Source organism: Dermacentor variabilis, chromosome 4 (genome assembly GCF_050947875.1).
Source record: "Dermacentor variabilis isolate Ectoservices chromosome 4, ASM5094787v1, whole genome shotgun sequence".
NCBI classification, from domain to species: Eukaryota; Metazoa; Arthropoda; class Arachnida; order Ixodida; family Ixodidae; genus Dermacentor; species Dermacentor variabilis.
The window spans coordinates 131,758,747-131,777,755 of NC_134571.1; the positions used below are offsets into that span (position 1 = coordinate 131,758,747).

Sequence of the window (19,009 nt, forward strand, 5' to 3'; positions counted from 1 at the left end):
AGCAAACGTATAGGCATGCATCTCCAAAACAGTAAGAGTATGTAAAAGGTCCCTGAAACTGTAGAGTAGCCGGTATATTCGATCCCGATGCATAACTCGCCACTTGAAAATTCACAGAGATGGTACACATAAGCACCTTTTCACATTCCCACCGAACTGGAAAGCCGAAACGTGAAACATAAAAGCAAACATATATTCTCACCATTTTCACGCATCAGCAAATATAACTCAGTCTTATTCCGCCTAAAATATGAATAACTCATGCGTTTTTAGTAACTTGAAGATAACGTGCCCAAATGACCCCTCGCAGCATGCAGCTGAATGCCTGGGGCGGAGTTTCGAACTAGCATAGGCGCTGCACGTAACTTCAGTGGTCGCAGATTACCCATGGGCGAAAGACAGCGTCAAGTGCGCGGCTTATTTAACGAAAGCTGCCCGCCAGCAAAATAACGCCTTCTGGTATGTGACTCCTTCGATCAACAGCGTTCCGTACACAGTACACTGCCAAACTGAATAAATTAGAACGCACAAGACGCACGCTAAGCACGCTTTCCATAGGCTCGGAATCATGAGCTGGTAAGCAAAGAATTTCGTGCGTCACCTCGCCTCAGGTCTTATTCAACGTACCATGATTCCGGCAGCGTTTGCGGCTTTCAAATCTCTTGTGCCTAGCAGCAAGTGATAATATCACGTGCAGTTATCGCGAGGACTGGCTTTTTCGAATGACATCGAGCTACGCAGCTCGCTTGCCTAGTCCGCTGTCTATCGCGTCGGCAAAACGTCGCGACGACTATCTGGCGATAGCATGTAATATGCTCACAATGTGCACTTCAGTTAGGATGCACTTACCGTGGAGCATTTGTTGTTACATCGAATAAATGACGAACGACTATCCTGTTTGCGCAGCGACGCGAGATGGCTGACACACCGTCTCCCTTGGATGGCCTTCGTTCCTGGTCGCTGGACGGATCACTTTTCTCCGGTGCTGTGCTGATCCGCGATGTTGTGCGCGCGCGCGGTGGGGCAACTCCAAGTGGAAAAGTAGAGCGCTCGCTCCTCTTCCCTTTGCACTGTGGCTCCCTGTTTTATTAGAAGCAAAACTGTGTGCTCTTTGCTCAGCGTGTGTTAGTGATGCATTGCCTTTTTCGAGACCAGCCTCCTACAGTTGAAGGAGGAGCTTGCACTACCATTTGTTCTTTATTTCCGCAAGAGTAGAACGGACATTCTAGCCTCTCACAAACGGGCAGAGTGAAAAGAACATTTCCCTCTCTCCTTGTTGACGAAGTGAATAGTGCATTTCACTCCAGTCGACATTTTACAAGAGTGAAACAATGCTGTGAGGACTAAATCGACCCATTTACTCTTGCGATAATTTCCCTAGTTTCTAGAGTGTCCACAATTTCGCTAACGTTGCACGGTCCCTCACAGAACTTCTAAAGAATCGCGCGGTTTTTTTCTTGGGTTTGGAACAAGCTACTGAGTTCGGTGAGCTAAACGTGCGGCTCACTTCACCACGAGTTATCGCCAATTTGACGTGACTGCTACAACGGAAGTTCGCAACGACTCCAGCGGTCATAGAATCGGCGCTGTTTTGGCTCAGCGCCAGCAAGGCTGCCACCGTGTTTCTGCGCACACTAGCCACATTCTATCGCACGCGAAGCGCGATTACTACATTACTGAACGGGAGTGCGTTGCCCTCGTTTGGGAAGTGGGTAAATTTCTCCCCTACTTGTACGGCTGGCCATTCACAGTTATCACCGACCATCATGCCTTATGCTTAATTTCGTTCCTAAAGCATCCAGCTTGACGTCTCGGTCGGTGGGCTCTACGATTACATGAGTAGTCATACACAGTTTTCTAAAAGAGCGGCCGACTGCATGTAGATGCTGATTGCTTGCCGCGCCATCTAATAGATTCACCGGAGCATCCAGATAGCTGCGAGTGTATCTGCGTGCTGCCGCTTAATGCGTTTCAGAACATGGAAGATGAGCAACGCCGTCACCCCTATTTGCGAGACCTCATTCTCAGGCCAACACCCGGGACACCTTCCCCTTCTCTATTTGTACAGCAAGGTGACATCTGTACCACTACAACATGCAACCTGACGGTCCTGAACTGATCTTGGTTAAACTGCCGTCACACAGCTACACGATGTTCCTATCGCGGGTCACCTCGGAGTATCTAGGACGTATGACTCTCTTCGGTATCGCTTGTTCTGGCCCGGTATCTACTGGGTCGGCTGTTACGTCGCTTTCCGTGAGCCATGCCATCGACTCAAGAAACGAACATTGCTCCCAGATGGCAGCCTTTAACCTCGTAACCTACCATCGGAGCCATTCTTTGAGGTTGGTCTTGACCTTCTCGGCTCTTTCCAGCTATCTTCATGCAGAAATGAGTACATATCAGTCACTATTGACTATACGACAAGGTGCACGATCACTGGAGCACTCCTAACCAGCTGTGCAACCGGCGTCGCTGACTTCCTCCTCGAAGATATTTTACTTCACTATAGCGCTCCTCTACAGCTCCTCACAAATGGGGGTCACTATATGATACCAATCGTTGTCCAAGACCTCGGGCATTCATGCGCTAAAAACACAAGTTGACAACGGCGTACCAATCTTAGACCAACGGCGTCACAGAGCATCTTAATGGAAGCATCAAAGACATCCTTGTTATCTATGTTTCTGCCGAGTATCATGACTGAGACGCCGCTCTGCCCTTAGTAATATTTGCCTATAATTCCTTCCGACATGACTCTGTGGAATTTTCTCCGTTTTATCTCGTGTAGTACGGAACAAATCCCTCGTTGACATTAGACTCACCCCTTCCAGCGGTTCTTGACACGGCCTCAAAATACGCCCGTGACGCCATCTTCAGAGCTGTGGAGGCACACGAGATTGCACGCCTGCGTGTTACCGCTTTGCAGGAATAGCAACGACGCTGCTATGATGATGCCCGCCACCGTGATGCCAACTTCCACTTTGGTGATATCGTTGTTGTTTGGACACCGTCACTGCGAGTTAGCCTTTGCTAAAAGCTGATTTCGCCTTACTCTGGCCCGTAGCGTGTCTTGCGCCAAGTGACCGGCGTATCATATGAAATAACGCCTCTCGATTCTTGTATGTCTCCACCTTCCACCGATGTCGTCCATGTCACCCGCCTCAAGCCATACCACTCAGACGATCTAGCAAGCACCGGGATGGCGCCACTGCCACCGAGGGTCATGATGCCATGTACTGCCAGAGGCGAAGCTGAGGACACTACACAAGACGACGACGCTCGCTTATGTCGGGCGTACTGTCTTCCATATTGTAGGCCTTGTATGCCAGTAGGCGCCTTGTAAATACTGTGTAAATATGTTTTAAACCTCTGTTCTGCCCGTAACAATAGCTAAGTAAAATTTAAGCGCGAAGAAGCTTTAGACTCGTTCTGATCACGCTAATATTCCCTTGTTAAACCTTCCAAGTATGGTTAAGGTGACTTCATCAATCTACTGAAAGAAATCCTTTTTAATTAATATGTAGAATTTGCCATGCTACATTAGAGTCCTCACTGCGATTTTGAAGCATGAATACCTTGTGCGGCATTATTATTCGATTGATACACAGCCAGACTTATCCTTTGACTACATGACTTGCAAAAAAACAAAAACAAGGATGTCTGCTCCTTGGAAAATACATTAGTGGAAAAAGAAATCTTGTCATTAAGCGAGATCTATGAAATAGTAGATTTCCGACTAATAATTACCGAATAGCGCTATTGAGGGGTGAAGTGCGATAATGGAAGACGTCACATTATTATGTCGGACTATTACGAAATTCTTAGGTTATACTTTGCAAGAACGCAATTTAGGCGGAGGACAACGTTGAATATTCGCTGTGGTTACTTAGTGAGAGTTGGTGTTACTCCGCTAAGCACGAGGTCGCACGATAAAATCCCGGTCACGGCAGCCGCATGCCGATAGGAGCGCAATGCAAGACCACCGGCGTACTTACATTTAAGCACGCGTTAAAGAACGCGACGTGCTCAAAATTATTTGTGAGTCTCGCGATACGGCGCGCCTCATAATCAGATAATAGCTTTGGCACATAAAACACCACGTTCTTTTTTTGTATTGAAGAGGTAGACTATTCATGGCACAGCTGTCGCAAGCAGAAGTGGCACGATAACCTTATCACTTCACTGATGTCAAGCTAACCTCCGCGCCAGCACGACTAGCAGCTCAAATGCATTCAAGATCACGGCATTTAGAGAAGTGTAATAAAGATAATTCTAAAATAAATGAAGACTCTGTTGGGCGCATTCGGAAGACTACATTTCGGAACAGCAGCGCTGGCAGTGTGGTAAAGACGCCAGGCTGCTGAACACAATACGCTGAGATGAGCGCAAATAGAGGCATGCACAACATAAAATACTAGTGTACCTGGTATAGTGTTCTTCTTAGTGTTTGTCCATTTAGTCCTGTTACTTTCCAAAGCACGAATTACCACCACCTCGCCAGTTTCCCTTCTGGTATGCCTACCTAACTATATGTCAAGTTAAAGGAAGAGGTGGAACACATTTGATCATGATTGTCGATAGTAATCCATATAGTATTTAATAAATGTAGAGACACAACATATCGCCGCCGTTAAAACGAGTTTATGAGATGTGAACTGAGGCGGGATTCTTCTTTTGCGCATCCCTAAAAACACTTAGTGCCATCTAGTGCCGCCGCCTAGAAGCCAGCGTATTGTGTACGAAATGTATGGCGTGCCAGTGTGTGCGAACGATGTGTAATGCGGCTACCGCGCTTCTTTCTCACACTTCTGTCTGGGTACGCTGCGCGATCTGGTGGCACCGCCGAAAACTACGCGCCCGTCTTCAGAGACCGAGGATAGTATTAGTCCAGCTCACTGAGCACACCAGGAAAGTCAACTGTGAACTACGTATTACGCATAAGAATAAAGTAGGAACACTATAGCTATTTTAACGTAGTACTAAGGCTGAATAGTACAGATGTAAAACTGTGAATTCGAAACTTACTTTTTATCTGGCCAACTTGTGGCCCCAAAAGCAAGTTACACTCAAAGCACAGCAATAGCGGCGAACATGGTCAACGATCGTTGAAATCTGATCTGCCGGTCAAGCGTGTCAGCTTTTATACAGGAGTCATCGAAGGTTCCAGAGTAATCGATAGTGCCCGCGTGTCTTCCTGAAAGTTCTACACAATTCGCGTCGTCCATGCGATCGGATTACAGAAACTTCGGTGGCAAACGCAACCATCGATACCATTCGAGAAACTTCCTATACATGCGGGTGCGTCCTCCTGTGAGCGGTAACATTTGTTAAACGGTGAAAAGCGTTCATCCGAAGAAGATAAACAAGTATACCTGTCAATGCCCCCTTCTCAAGAAGCATCGTCCCGATGCTACAAACATGACAGGAGAGCGAAACACAAAAGTCACTTATCGAAGATACAGGCCAAAGTAACACAGCGAAAAAAAAAAGAATGTCCAAAGGTCAGCTACGCAAAGTCTCAAAGTTCATTAGCTCTGGTAGAATGGCTTAAGAGGAAGCTTTAGCTCGGGTGCTCCTATCTAAATACATGTAAAAGAAGAATTCGTTTTTCTCGGCAACCACTGCACCAAGCTTGACGAGGTTTGTTGCATTTAAAAAGAAAATTTAAAATATGGTGACTGTTGGTTTCTAATTCTTCTGTTAGGTTGTCAATTTTTTATTAAAAATTGGCAAAATCGAATATCTTAGAAAAACGAAGCTGTCAAGTTTACAACCCTGTCTCTCAACAACGAAAAATGATAATAAAGTTCTGTGAATTGCATCTAATAGTATATCTAAAGTTGACAAAATAGATATGTTACACATCATTATAAAAAGTGTAGTAATATGGAAATACAGCTTTTGCAGAACCCTTGTAACCAACGTAACAAATTCAATTAAGATGTAAAATGACATACCGAATTTTTCAGCTTTGAATGATCCCATGGATGCCATTTACAGACCGCGAGATCTGTTCTTGATGCAAAGCTATGAATTTGTAAACTTCGTGCTTCTACTTCTTTCAAACCTTCGAATTTTTGAAAATCTTGTTAACAAATTTCAAGCCCTAAATTGAAATTGCGCTTCAAACAGTCACTAGAACTTAACTTTCGCTCACAAATGCAACAAATTTCATTAAAATCGGTGCAGGAGTTGTCTCAGAAAAATGTTTTTGCGTTTTTGCATGTATTTCAATAGGCCGCGTCGGAGTTGGGCCCAAGCTAAAGCTTCCTCTTAAGTCGCACAACGTCGACTATTTCAGGTCGTGAGCGGCACCGCTGTGATAACGAAATGCCGTCTGGTACGACATCATAGTCGAGTGCGCCACTGCGTCTGATGATCTTGTAGGGTCCGAAACAGCGGCGTAAAATCTTCTTGTCGGTATATTGGGGTACAAAACCAAACACGGTCGCCGGGCTCGTACTCGACGTAGCGTCGTCGAAGGTTGTGGTGTCGGCTGTCGGTCTTCTTCAGCGCGCTGGAAATAGATGGCGACGTCAAGATTTTGTTCTTAGGTGACGTACGGCAGCATGGCTTCGAGAGTCGTGATCGGGTTCCTGCCGTAAACCAGCTTGACTGGCGTAATCTGTGCTGTTTCTTGCACCGCCGTGTTGTAAGCGAAGGTTACGTACTGCAGGATGGCGTCTCAGGTCTTGTGTTCGACGTTGACGTACATTTCTAGCATGTCGGCCGCGGTCTTATTCAGGCGCTCCGTAAGACCAATTGTCTTCGGGTGGTAGGCAGCTGTCCTCTTGTGGCTTTTCTGGTACTATTGCAGAATGGATTGGGTAACAGACGCTGTAAAAGCCATTCCTCTGTCGGTGATGAGGGCTTCTTGGCCGCCACGTCTCAGCAGGATATTCTCGACGAAGAATTTCGGCACTCCGGCTTTTAGGCAGAGCTTCAGTTTCAGCGAAGCGGGTAAGGTAGTCCGTCGCCACAACGATCCACTTATTTCCGGATGTTGACGTCGGAAAGGCTCCCAATAAGTCCATGCCGATCTGCTGAAATGGTCGGCAAGGAAACTCGATGGGCTGTAGTGATCCCGTTGGCCTTGGCGGTGGTGTCTTACGTCACTGAGTCTCGGCATGTCTTCACACAACGGGCGACGTCGGTGGTCAGGCACAAGCAGTAATACATTTCCTGTATCCTCGATAGTGTCTTGGAAAATCCGAGGTTCCCATCGGCCGGATCGTCATGTAGGGCGTGCAGTACTTCTGAGTGCTGCGCTGAGGGAACAACAAGAAGGTAGTTGGCGCGGACTGCTCAGAAGTTCTTCTTTAAGAGTAGGTTTTTTTGAAGCGAGAACGAAGACAATACTCGCCTACATGCTCTAGCGACAACTTCGTTGTGCCCTTCCAAATACTCGACGAGGCCTTTTAGCTCGGATCTGCTCGTTGCTGTTCAGCGAACTCTTCCGCGCTTATTATTCCAAGGAAGGCGTTGTCATCGTCGTCATCTTACGGTGGCGCGTGATAGACAATCGGCCTCAGAGTGTTTTTGTCCCGACTTGTAGGTTACACTGATGCCATATTGTTACAGTTTGAGGCTCCACTGCGCGATCCGTCCTGAAGGGTCTTTTAAATTCGCTAGCCAACACAACGCGTGATCGTCGCTGATGAAATTGAACGGCCTGCCGTATAGGTAAGGGTGAAATTTTGCTGTAGCCCAAAGAATAGCGAGCCATTCCTTTTCGGTCGTAGAATAATTGCTTTCCGCTTTCGACAGCAACGGGCTTGCGTCAGGTATGATCCGTTCAAGTTCGTCTTTGCTTTGGACTAGGACGGCACCGAGGCCTAGGCAACTGGCGTCAGTGTGGATGTCCGTATCGATGTACCCATCGAAGTGCGCAAGTACCGGTGGTGACTGCACGCGTCGTTTGCGTTCTTGAAAGGCGTCGGCCTGCAGCGTTTCCTACTTGTACTCCACATCACATTTAGTTAGATGTGCCAGCGGCTCAGCGATGCGTGAAAAGTCCTTGAAAAAGCGCCTCTAGTAGGCACATATGCCAAGGAATCTACGCACTGCCCTCTTGTCGATGGACTTCTAGAACTTTGCGATGGCAGCTATCTTCTGTGGTTCGGTGCGGAATCCAGATTTGCTGATGACGTGACCCAGGAACAGAAGTTCGTCGTAAGCGACGCGGCACTTTTCTGGCTTTAGAGTGAGCCTTGATGACTTGATGGCCTATAGTACTGTCGCAAGCTGCCTAATGTGATCGTCGAAATTTCCGGCGAAGATGACGACGTCATCCAAGTAAATTAGACAGGTCTGTCACTTCAATCCTGATAACACCGTGTCAATGACGCGCTTCAACGTTGCAGGCGCCGAACGCAGTCCGAGTGACATGACCTTGAACTCGTATAGAGGCCGTCTGGCGTTATGGAGGTGGTCTTTTTGAGAGCTCTTTCTCCGATCTCTATTTGCCAGTTGCCACACTTGAGATCCATCGACGAGAAGTATTTAGCGTCGCAGAGCCGATACAATGCGTCGTCTATCCGTGGGGGCGGGTATACGTCATCCTCCGTGATCTTGTTCAGTCGACGATAATGGACGCATAAACGTAGGGCTCTGTCCTTTTTGTTCACTAAGACAACAGGAGGTGCCCGCGGGTTTTGCGACGGCTGGATGATGTCGTGGTGCGGCACTTCGTCGACTTGTTATCTTACAGCTTCACGTTCTCGCATCGAAACTCGGCAAGGACTCTGGCGGTGTGGTCGAGCACACTTTTCGGTTATTATGCGATGCATGGCGACTGGTGCTTGTAGAATCCTGAATGACGTTGGAAAGCAGTCTTTGTATCGTTGGAAAAGACGTTTGAGCTGCTGGCGCCTAATTATCGGGATACTTAGATGTTTATAGAAGTCTGGTTCGGGAACTATGGTCGTTGGGGTACATGCGGCAGAATGCGACAGTACAAATGCATTGCTGGTTTCCTTAATTTCATCCATGTACGCGGTCGTCGTGACCTTGTTGATGTGTTTGAACCCCTGGCTGACGTTTTTCAGCATCACTTTGGCTTTCCCTTCGTGCAGTTAAGCGATCCCTCTTGCGACACAAATTTCACGGTTGATCAATAGACGTTGGTCGACCTTATGACACCTTCTACTTCTGTGGGTGTTTCGGTGCCAACAGAAATAACAATGCTAGCGCCAGGCGGGATACTCACTTGATCTTCGAGCACACTCAAGGCGTGGTTACTACGGGAGCTCTCCGGCGGTATCGCTTGATCTTCCGAGAGCGTTATCGACTTCAACGTCAGGTCGATGATTGCGCCGTGTCAGTTCAGGAAGTGCATGCCGAGAATGACTTCTCGTGAATACTCTTGGAGGATTACGAAGCTGACAGAGTAAGTCTGGTCATGAACGGTAATTATTGCCGTGCAGATTCCAGTTAGCGTTAAGAGGTGTCCTCCAGCTGTCCGAAATTGAGGGCCGTGCCATGCAGTCTTGATTTTCTTCAGCGTGATGTCAAATAATCCACTGATGACGCAGTAGTCGGCTCCTGTGTCCACTAAGGGTGTGACTGCGTGGTCGTCGAGAGTAAAACATCTTTATTAATAATATTTGAATGGCGAGAGCAGTGTGGGAGGAACCCTCAGTCCAGGGTCCCTAAGATGATTCCGGCGATGTTTCGAGCCCGTTGTATCACAGCTCGGAGAACCTCGGGAGATCCGTCGCGGAGGGCATCGTCCCACAGCTCTTTGTTGCGTAGGGGGTAAAGGAGAGTTGGCAGGGGAGGAAAGAGGTTTGCAGTGCACTCAATCGTGACGTGGAAGATTGTGGGCGAGCTGCCACAGCCAGGGCAACGATCTGCGTAACAGTGTGGGTAGAATTTATTGAGAGAGACAAGATTTGGAAAAGTTGCGGTTTGTAACTGGCGTAATGCCATTGCTTTCTCCCGCGAAAAGGACGGCGGTGGTGCGGCGTGGGTGCGACGAATGCGTGTATAACGACGGAGTATGTCTTCGTAACGGAGCAAGGGATCCCCCCACTCTGAACTAGCCGCCTCACCACGCCGAGTTGCCCGGAGGGAAATTTCTCGGGCAACCGCATGTGCGCGTTCGTTACCCGGCAGCGAGGTATGACCAGAGGTCCAGAGTAAGTGGATGCGGGGAGGTGTGGTTGGTGTATTTTGCGGGATATATTTGAGAATTTGGTGCGCCGCTCTCGGGATGCCATGTCCTGATAGGAACGCCCGGCATGCCTGTTGCGAGTCCGTCAGTATATACACTTCCTCGGGAACACGGATGGCGTATCGAATTGCAAGAGCAACACCGAGAATTTCTCCGTAAGCGGCATTCGTTCCGCGCATTGCAGCAGAGTCTCTCAGGGATTCGGTGCCATCCAAAACTACCGAGGTATAGCCCTCTTGAGTGCGTGATGTGTCCGTGTATAAAGTGTGTGTTTCCGGGATGTTTGCAAGCATGCGGCCAATGTATCGTACACGGGCTTTCCGCCATCCTTTGTCATGCTCGGGGTGCATATTACGTGGCAATGGATGAATACTTAGTGCTTGACGTATCGCTGACGACAAGATCGTTGGACGGGTTTCAGACTCAAGGGGTGGGACAGAGTATCCTAGCTGTGTGAGGAGATGGCGGCCAGTAGGAGTGAGTAGGAGGCGCTGGAGATGGCTGACCCAATGTGCCTCTAGCAGCTCGCCTAGTGTGTTATATGTCCCTAAGTTAAGGAGACGGTGTGTGGAAGTATAGTTCGGGAGGCCATGGGCCAGCATCGTCGCTTTGCGAATCATTGCGTCTATGCGAAATTGTTGCGCTTGGGTCAACCGCTGAAATGGGAGATGGTATGTAAGGCGGCTGATCACGCATGGCTCCACCAAGCGCAGCAGGTCCTCTTCTCGAAGGGCCGAGCGCCTGTTGGAGACCCTCCGGATCGTGGCCAGAATTTGCTCAATCTGTCTGGATAGAAGGGAAACAGTGTAGTTTGACCTGTCATCCGCTTGGACGTGTAGGCCGAGGATACGAGCACGACTAACCTGTGGTATCGGTGTGCGATCCACGTGCACAGTGATAGGGGGAGTAGAGGAACGGCTCCGCGGGGGCGAGTGATTACGAGCTCCGACTTTTCCGGAGCACATCTTAAGTCACATTTTCGCGCGTACTCGGAAACTGTATCGATTGCTTGCTGCAGTCGGTCCTGGATGGCTCCGTCGGAACCCCGTGTCGACGAGATAGTAATGTCGTCCGCATAACAAGCATGGGCGACATCAGGGATCTGGTCGAGTAGCCGGGGGAGCCCTGCGAGCGCGATATTGAATAGAGTAGGGGAAAGAACTGAGCCCTGGGGTGTCCCACGTCCTAAAAGGCGAATCGTACCGGATCGATGCGGTCCCATTCCTACGGTGGCTGTGCGATCTCGAAGAAATGCGCGGATATAATTGTACATACGAATTCCACAGTGTGAATGTGCAACATTGCGAAGGATGAGGTCATGTTCAACATTATCGAATGCCCCTTTAAGTCTAAGGCGATGAGTGCTCTCGTTTGGGCGGAAGACGGAGGTCCTATGACTTCCGCCCGCAATTGTAAAAGCACATCTTTGGCAGACAGATGAGCCCGATATCCGAATTGAGAGTTAGAAAAGAATGATTTTTCTTCGAGGAAGCGCTGCAGACGCCGCAAGAATACATGCTCCATGAGCTTACCAATGCAGGACGTTAGGGAGATGGGTCGTAAGTTTTCAACCTTAACAGGCTTGCCCGGTTTGGGGATCAGTGTGATGTCGGCGTGTCGCCATGCTTACGGAAGCATGCCCTTGTGCCAGCAATCATTGAAGATATGGGTGAGGTGGTTAATATCCGCGTCACAAAGGTTACGAAGGGCGGCGAGTCGGATGTTGCCGGCTCCCGGTGCCGTGTTGCGGCGTAGGTCTTGTAGGATCACCCGCACCTCGTCAGATGTGATGTCTGCATCGAGCAATTCGTTCGCCTCGCCTACATAAGGATAGTCAGGGTATTGCGGCGGCGGGCCTGTGGGTATGAAATGCTTCTCCAGCTATCTGAGGAGTGTCGAGACATCGTCCCTGTACTCGTGCATTAGGATGTGCAACTGTTGAAATGTTTTTCCCTTTGTTGTGGTGGGATCTGTGAGGGAGCAAAGAATCGACCACGTTTCTGCTGTGCTCATTGTACCTGAGGGGCGATCGCAAAATCCTCGCTAGTTATTCCTCATAAGGATCTCTGCATACTCCTGAGATTCCCGGGTAATTTGATCTATACGTTTCCTAAGTTTGCGGTTGAGGCGTTGTCGTTTCCATCGTCGTGTCAACCCTCTGCGGGCGTTCCAGAGATGAAGTAAATGCGGGTCTATGTCTGATGTCTCGGTTGTGGTGCGCAGTGTGCTCGTGGTGGCCTCTAGATCTTGTGCGAGAGTCAAGCCAGCGTTCCTACCCTTGGCGCTCAGGTGGGTCCTGGCGACGTTCCCTGAATTTCGCCCAATCCGTTGTACGCACATTTCGCTCGGGCTTCCGCGCACCCCGTAATGACAAGGTGGTCGCCACAATGTAGTGGTTTGGCGCTCTTTGGCCATACCTGGCCCTTGCGCCAATAAAAACCAAACATTCATTCATTACAATGTAGTGGTCACTACCAAGGTGCTCCTCTAAAGGCCCGTGCGCAACGACTGGGCCAGTATTGCGCACGAAGGTAAGGTCAGGGCAGGTGTCACGAGATACGCTGTTGCCCATCCGAGTGGGGTGCTCTGGGTCGGTAAGCAGTGTGTATCTCATGTTACAGATGGCATTCCATAAGCGGGTCCCTTTAGCCTGCGATTTAACGTAACCCCATGCAGTATGCGGAGCGTTAAAGTCGCCGGCCACCACACAAACCCGTCCAAACCTACCAAATTCTGTTAGTAGGTGCTGAAAACAGTGCGTTCGCGAACAGGGGGAACTGTATGCATTGAGTAGAAACAGACCCTCGCTGCGTTTACCTTGCGTAATTATTTCCAATATTTGGTGAGGAATGTCAATGTTAGTGGTATGCATGCGACATGTAACATGTTTCGAAACTAGGGCTCCCACAAGAGGAGAGACACCCGAGAGCGTGCTGTAGCCGGATAAAGAATGGGTGCAATTGACTTCCTGTTAGAGGATGACATCGGGAGGGTTCGTGGATGTGGCGATGTACTGCTGTAGGGAACCTCGTTTTCGGCGGAATCCCCTACAATTCCACTGCCACACCACTAGTTGCTCCGCGTTACGCGGCGCTATGATCATCGCGAGAGGAAGCAGGCGGTCGTGCATAGGGATGTGGGCGCCGGATGACCAGATTTGAAGGTTGCGGCCGAGAGCCTTGGTTGGAAAGCGCGCTTTCGTTGTTACCGCTAAGCTCAGGAACTTGCATGCGTGCGAAAGTGCACTCTAAACATGATTTCACTTGCTCCTTAATCCCTATTTGAAGAGCCTCCATTCGGCGTTCTATCCTGTCCAGAGCCGCCTGCATACTAGTGCTCATGTCTGCCACCAGCGCGTCCATTTGTTTTTGCAGGCGCTCACAGCGCGCCTCCATGTCACGACGTAGGCGGGCTATTTCTATTAGACGATCGGGATGTCGTAACGAATTGGTAATAGGGGACGGGGTAGGGAGAAATTTACGGGGCGGAGGGAGCTGTGGGGGACCCTCCGCCCGACCTACCTCCCGAGGCGCCTCCATTGCTGTTTTCTTCTCCGGGGTCCGCTGCACCCCTGAAGGGACCAGGGTCACCTTGGCTGGGGCGTTGGTCTGCAGGGCCTTCTTGCAGGGTTGTTGGGAAGATGGGTAAAGAGGGCGCTTCTCTGGGAGGCGCACCGATGCGTCGCGGGATCGGGAACGAGACTGGGAGCGCGTCCGGAACTTGCGAGGGGATCTCGAACGGGTCTCCGACCGGACTTTTCTCGTCTCCTTCGTTGGGGCGCGCGACGTTAGGGTCTCCGCCGTATCTGTGGTAGTGGTCGGGTCGCTGGAGGGTTGGAGTTCACGCTGCTCTTTCTCGAGTGCTTTCCGCACCCAAGCTTTGTTCAGTGTCTGCCTAGCACGCCTCGGGCAGTTTGGATCCGCTGTAGGGTGGGTCCCGTCACAGGATCTGCAGTGTGGGGTGCACGGATGTGACGGGGTGGGGTTGTCAGTCCCGCACGTCGCGCAAATGACCACGTGCGGCGTAGGACAGTAATCAGCCCAATGGCCGAGCTTGTGACATATCTTGCAATCAAGTTGGCGGGGTCGATGGGGGTAGCATCGGAATTCTGCACCACAGAAACGCACGTAGCGAGGCACTTTAAATCCTTCAAATGTTACCAACGCAACGTTGGTTTGACCCATCATTCGTGCTTGAAGTATTTGAGTTCCAGGAGCCACAAGCTCATCCACTAGCTTGGAAGACGGTGTATCGGGCAAAAGGCCAGGAACAATTCCCTTGCATGAGTTGTCTGGGGCCGCAAAATATGTCGTGATGGGATAGACCCGCTGACCAAGGTTCAGCTCCCTCACCTTGTACAATGCGTCGGCTACGTGTGACTGGGGTGTGCTGATGATTGCCAAGTTCTGCTGATGTCGCAGTCGGGATATGATGTCCTGACGATCGTCGGTGGTCAAGCCGGCTGCCCTCCATGGAGCACTGGCGAGCTCTGGGCGCGTCCACTTATCGAGAGAAAGTCCTCCGTGAGGCGGCAGAATTATCTTTTCATCGTGCAAAGGAAGTTGAGGCAGGTTCTGATTCAGAATGCGCTTGCGTACGGTAGGCTGGGAGGCGTCCGGAATGTCCAAGATGTTCTCGGAGGGTTGCGTCTTAGCGCGCGTTTGAAGGGTGCGTCGCCTATGTATGACTGTCTTCCAACAGCCACCTGTGTCGTCGTAAATGTTCGGGGCAGCATCTTCCTCCATCCTTTCCCCGATCGGAGTATCCCCCTCTCGCTGTTGGGAGGGAAAATTGGCGACGATGGGATCGGCGGCCACTCCCACGGTATCCACCTCGGGCGTCTTTGTTGTTGTTGAGGGACGCGCGGCGGCGTTCTCCGTCGCCGATTGCGTCTTCTGCTCGTTGGAAAATGACGTTGCGGTAGATAAATGCTCCATCGAAACAGAGCGGTGAATTGGCCGAAGGCCCTTTGCACGCCCGTTTAGAACATGGGTCTCGGAAGAGCTGGTCGCTTGGCGCTCTTGGTTCATGGTGTAGAAAGCACGCCAAGGCAGCTATGGCCCCGGCAGGGGCAGCCGCGTTCGGTCGTCGAGAAGCACGTTGCGGTCGGTTGTTCTTTGTCTTGCGTTGTAGTTACGTCTTGGCGCCGGATCACGGCTGCGTCGTGTAGACATGTGGCTGAGACGGCGCGTCGTCAGGTCATTGGTGGGTGCATTATTTGCTTGCAGAGTTCGTCGGGACAGCGGCGTGTCATTGTTATATTTTTGAGACAGTCTCTTCGGGGTCTTCGTCCGCGGCGGAGGATCTGCGTTAGTTGGACGAACAGCAACCGCACCTACATCGCTTACTGCCTTTAGTTTTCCGAATATGGGTTGACAGAGCGGTCACCGGTTGGACTAGCGTATAGATGGCGCTGCGGCGACAGGTAGGGGCCTCGTGACGGCGAACGGGACGTTAGTCGGCGGCTCCACTGAGTAGCGGCGAGGTATTCGGCGATATCACGAGGGCATTCACCTTCCTGAGGGCGCGGTTCATTGACGACGAACCCTCGCAGTCCCATCTCGCGGTAAGGACATCGGCGGTAGATGTGGCCGGCTTCCCCGCGGTGTTAGCACAATGGACGGTGGTTGAGGGCGTGTCAAATTTCCGTCTTTCTCGCGTAGCTGCGCTGGGCAACGGGTGGGCGTGCTGGCGACGGTGGCGATTAATGAGGGAATTGCGGCGTTACGGAAACCTGGCGCGGTCGCAGAGGGGGACGTTGATCGCGGGCGACGGCGGCGTAGGTGATCACTGCTGGCTGGGGCGATTGAGCCCACTTGAGGTTGCCACTTTGGAAAGCGCGTCTGCAGTTCCTCGCGAAGGACCGCTTTGATTGTATCCGGCAGGTCGTCGCTGCCGATTGCTTGAACGTCGGTGTGGCTTGCGGTCACTGGTCGGCGATTGTATTACCTTGTCCGCATATCGAGCGTCTTCTCGATAGTTGTGGCCTCGTAAATAAATTCAGCAACATTCTTAGGCGGGTTGCGTATCAATCCGGCGAAAAGCTCTCTCTTCAAACCGCGCATCTGGAGACGAAGTCTTTTCTCTTCCGACATGTGTGCGTCGGCGTTTTGGAAGAGGCGAGATATCTCCTCCGTAAAGATCGCGATGTTCTCATTCGGCAGCTGCATGCGGGTTTCCAGCAGAGCTTCGGCTCGCTCTTTGCGCAGGACGCTCGTGAACGTCTGCAGAAAGCACTCGCGGAACAGGTCCCATGTAGTCAGGGTTACGTCCTGGTTCCCAAAAGAAGTCTTGGCGGCGTCTGCTAAGGTGAAGCACACATGCCGCAGCTTGTCATCGGAGTTGCAGTTGTTAAATGCAGCGGCCCTTTACTATGTTTCCTCCCGGTTATTCCCTGGACTTTTGTAGCACGATAGGGGACGATAGGGCTGCCATTGGGATTCACTTGGCGACGAACTTCCTGATCGTCTCAGGCAAACGTCCGTGCTTCTTGGTCAGTCCTTGCAGTCTGCGGCTTCCTCGCTGGTTTTAGGCGACGTTGGTGTTTTCTTCCGCGTTCAGGCTTGGGCAACCGCTTGTCGGGAGCGTCCGGAACGTGAACAAAACACGTCTACCAGATGTCACGTGGTAGTGACGGTGAAGAAAGCAGCGAAACTGTGAGTAACGAAACTAGCGTTTTATTGGGCAAACCTGTGCCCTCAAAGATAGACTACACTCAAGGAACAAAGAGGGCGCCGATCACAGCCGGCGATCGTCGAAAATATGATCTGCCAGTCAAGCGTGTCGGCTTTTATACACGGGTCATCGAAGGTTCCAGATTAATCGATGATACCCGCGTGCCTTCCAGAAAGTTCAACGCATTTCGCGTTGTAGATGCAATCAGATTACACAAGCTCCGGTCACAAATAGAGCCATCAACAACATTCGAGAAAATTCGAATACATGCGGGCGCGTCCCGCGCTGAGCGATAACATTTTTGAGATCGCGAGAAGTGTTTACCCGAAAAAAATAAAGTTCACGTGTGACTATAAACAAGGTATAAACAACATGCCTCAAATTGTTGACTTTAAAAGGCCGAGAAAACCAACTTTACGTTTCTCATAACGCGTGAAAATCGGGAGAAAACGACCACTCAGCATATACTTTCAGAGAACAAAACTCTCCTACTAACTTTCAGCTTTCGGTAGACGTCACCAATAAAATGGCCCCCACTCGTTTTAAATATAGAATGACTCACATTGTTAGCGCTCCCAGTGAGGCTTGTAAACTTTACAAGCGTTTCACATAACACCTCCAAACTGGCTGACAACTAGGATTTCGTAAATTTAATTGAATCTGTAATTACTACATATATGCTTTTCGTGTCTGTCTGTATTTCTGCTTTCAGAGCTCATTGAGCAATGCAATAGCAGCAAGCCCAAGCATGCAATATTTTAACCCAAATGGTTCAAAATGTGCCTGCATGTCTTCTCTATGATTTCGCACGTTTCATTCAAATTTAAACAACGCTAGTAATCGATATTTCTCTAAATATTGCGATAACCTACACAGAATGGTTTCGAATAGACTTAGTCGCAATATCAGCTTCGCTGTAACTCGCATTGAATACTAACACTAGATTTGAGCACTATGGGCTCCAAGTGTGTCACAAATATGTAGCCTTTTCTAAATACAATTTATTATGTGCCGTCTTCAGAGGAAATCTTGGTCGGATTGTTAAGATAAATGTTGAAGGCCGACATAAGTCGAGAAGAACGGTATACTAAATGGATCTGCTCTCGTGCGTGCCTGCTTATATATGTTTTAAATACCTGACCACATATTAATTCGCACACTTTGTTTATTAACAAGTTTACTTATGCATTGTGTAAAAATCTTCCCCTTTCTTAAGTCATGTTTGCAATTGATGTTGTGCCGCCATTTTTCTGAATTGATGCAGGAACGCTTTAAAAAACAAGGTTATCCTTTCAGCACTGGCTAAATGTAACACTCGAATAACGAGTGTTACATTTAACGATTTAAATTAATTAGAAGTGCTTCTCGCTCACCAATGTTGTGTGTGCCTCTTCTCTGAATGTTGATCACGGAAAGCTGTTATGCACGCCCTGCACACCTGACTGAACAAGTCTTTCGCGCTCGGCGTAAATACACGTGGTATAGTAGAGCACATACTACTTTCTAGACTATTTTTGCAAAGCGAAATTTCTGTGTCATGATTAATGTGCGCAATGGAACTGATAGAAAATGCATATCGATAAAGTACACTCACCCACAATTGAAGCGACGATAAAGACAGCCAGTGCCCAAGCCTTCATGATAGCTCGCTTTAGGCAAACCACGACTTGAGTTTGCAGCCCCTTTTTTATGCAGGTGCAGTAACAGCTGCAACGACCCAGCGTACACAATGTTAATAACAATGACGCGCACCTGTTTCATACAGGAGTTCTCTTTATTCCTCCGTGGCCTACTTGCTTGGGTCAAGAATCGCTTATCTTAGGCACCGACGCACTATTATCAAGTGCAGGCTCACGCAAAATGAAGCAACGAGAATAAACAGGGGCACAATTGTAATGTTCACTTTTACTCCAGTTCTATTAACGGTCTCGCTCCATTCTGAGTGAAGTCTTCGCTTCAGTTTTAGAAGGAATTAACAAAATTTGAAGCGTATCGGCAGAATTTAACTGTAAAAATAGCGTTTATTGCGATTAAAATTTTTTATCTACGTCAACCTTTTGGAGCGTATCTATCTATCTATCTATCTATCTATCTATCTATCTATCTATCTATCTATCTATCTATCTATCTATCTATCTATCTATCTATCTATCTATC

General features: G+C 49.5%; 1 protein-coding gene across 4 annotated transcripts in view; it reads right to left on the reverse strand.

Annotated features, from left to right (window-relative positions):
* Window positions 1–18,690, reverse strand: part of LOC142579785 (uncharacterized) — a 124,322-nt gene extending 105,632 nt beyond the window's left edge. For 2 of the 4 annotated variants that reach the window (XM_075690350.1, XM_075690351.1), the window contains exon 1: window positions 18,447–18,497. Coding sequence is in view for 2 of the 4 variants with exons in the window: in XM_075690355.1 (XP_075546470.1) it covers window positions 18,447–18,492 (46 nt within the window). In the remaining 2 variants the exon portion in view is untranslated. Of the gene's footprint in view, window positions 1–18,446 lie in introns of all 4 variants that reach the window. The other 2 variants (XM_075690355.1, XM_075690354.1) reach the window with 2 other exon arrangements.
* Between the last annotated feature and the right edge of the window lie 319 nt (window positions 18,691–19,009).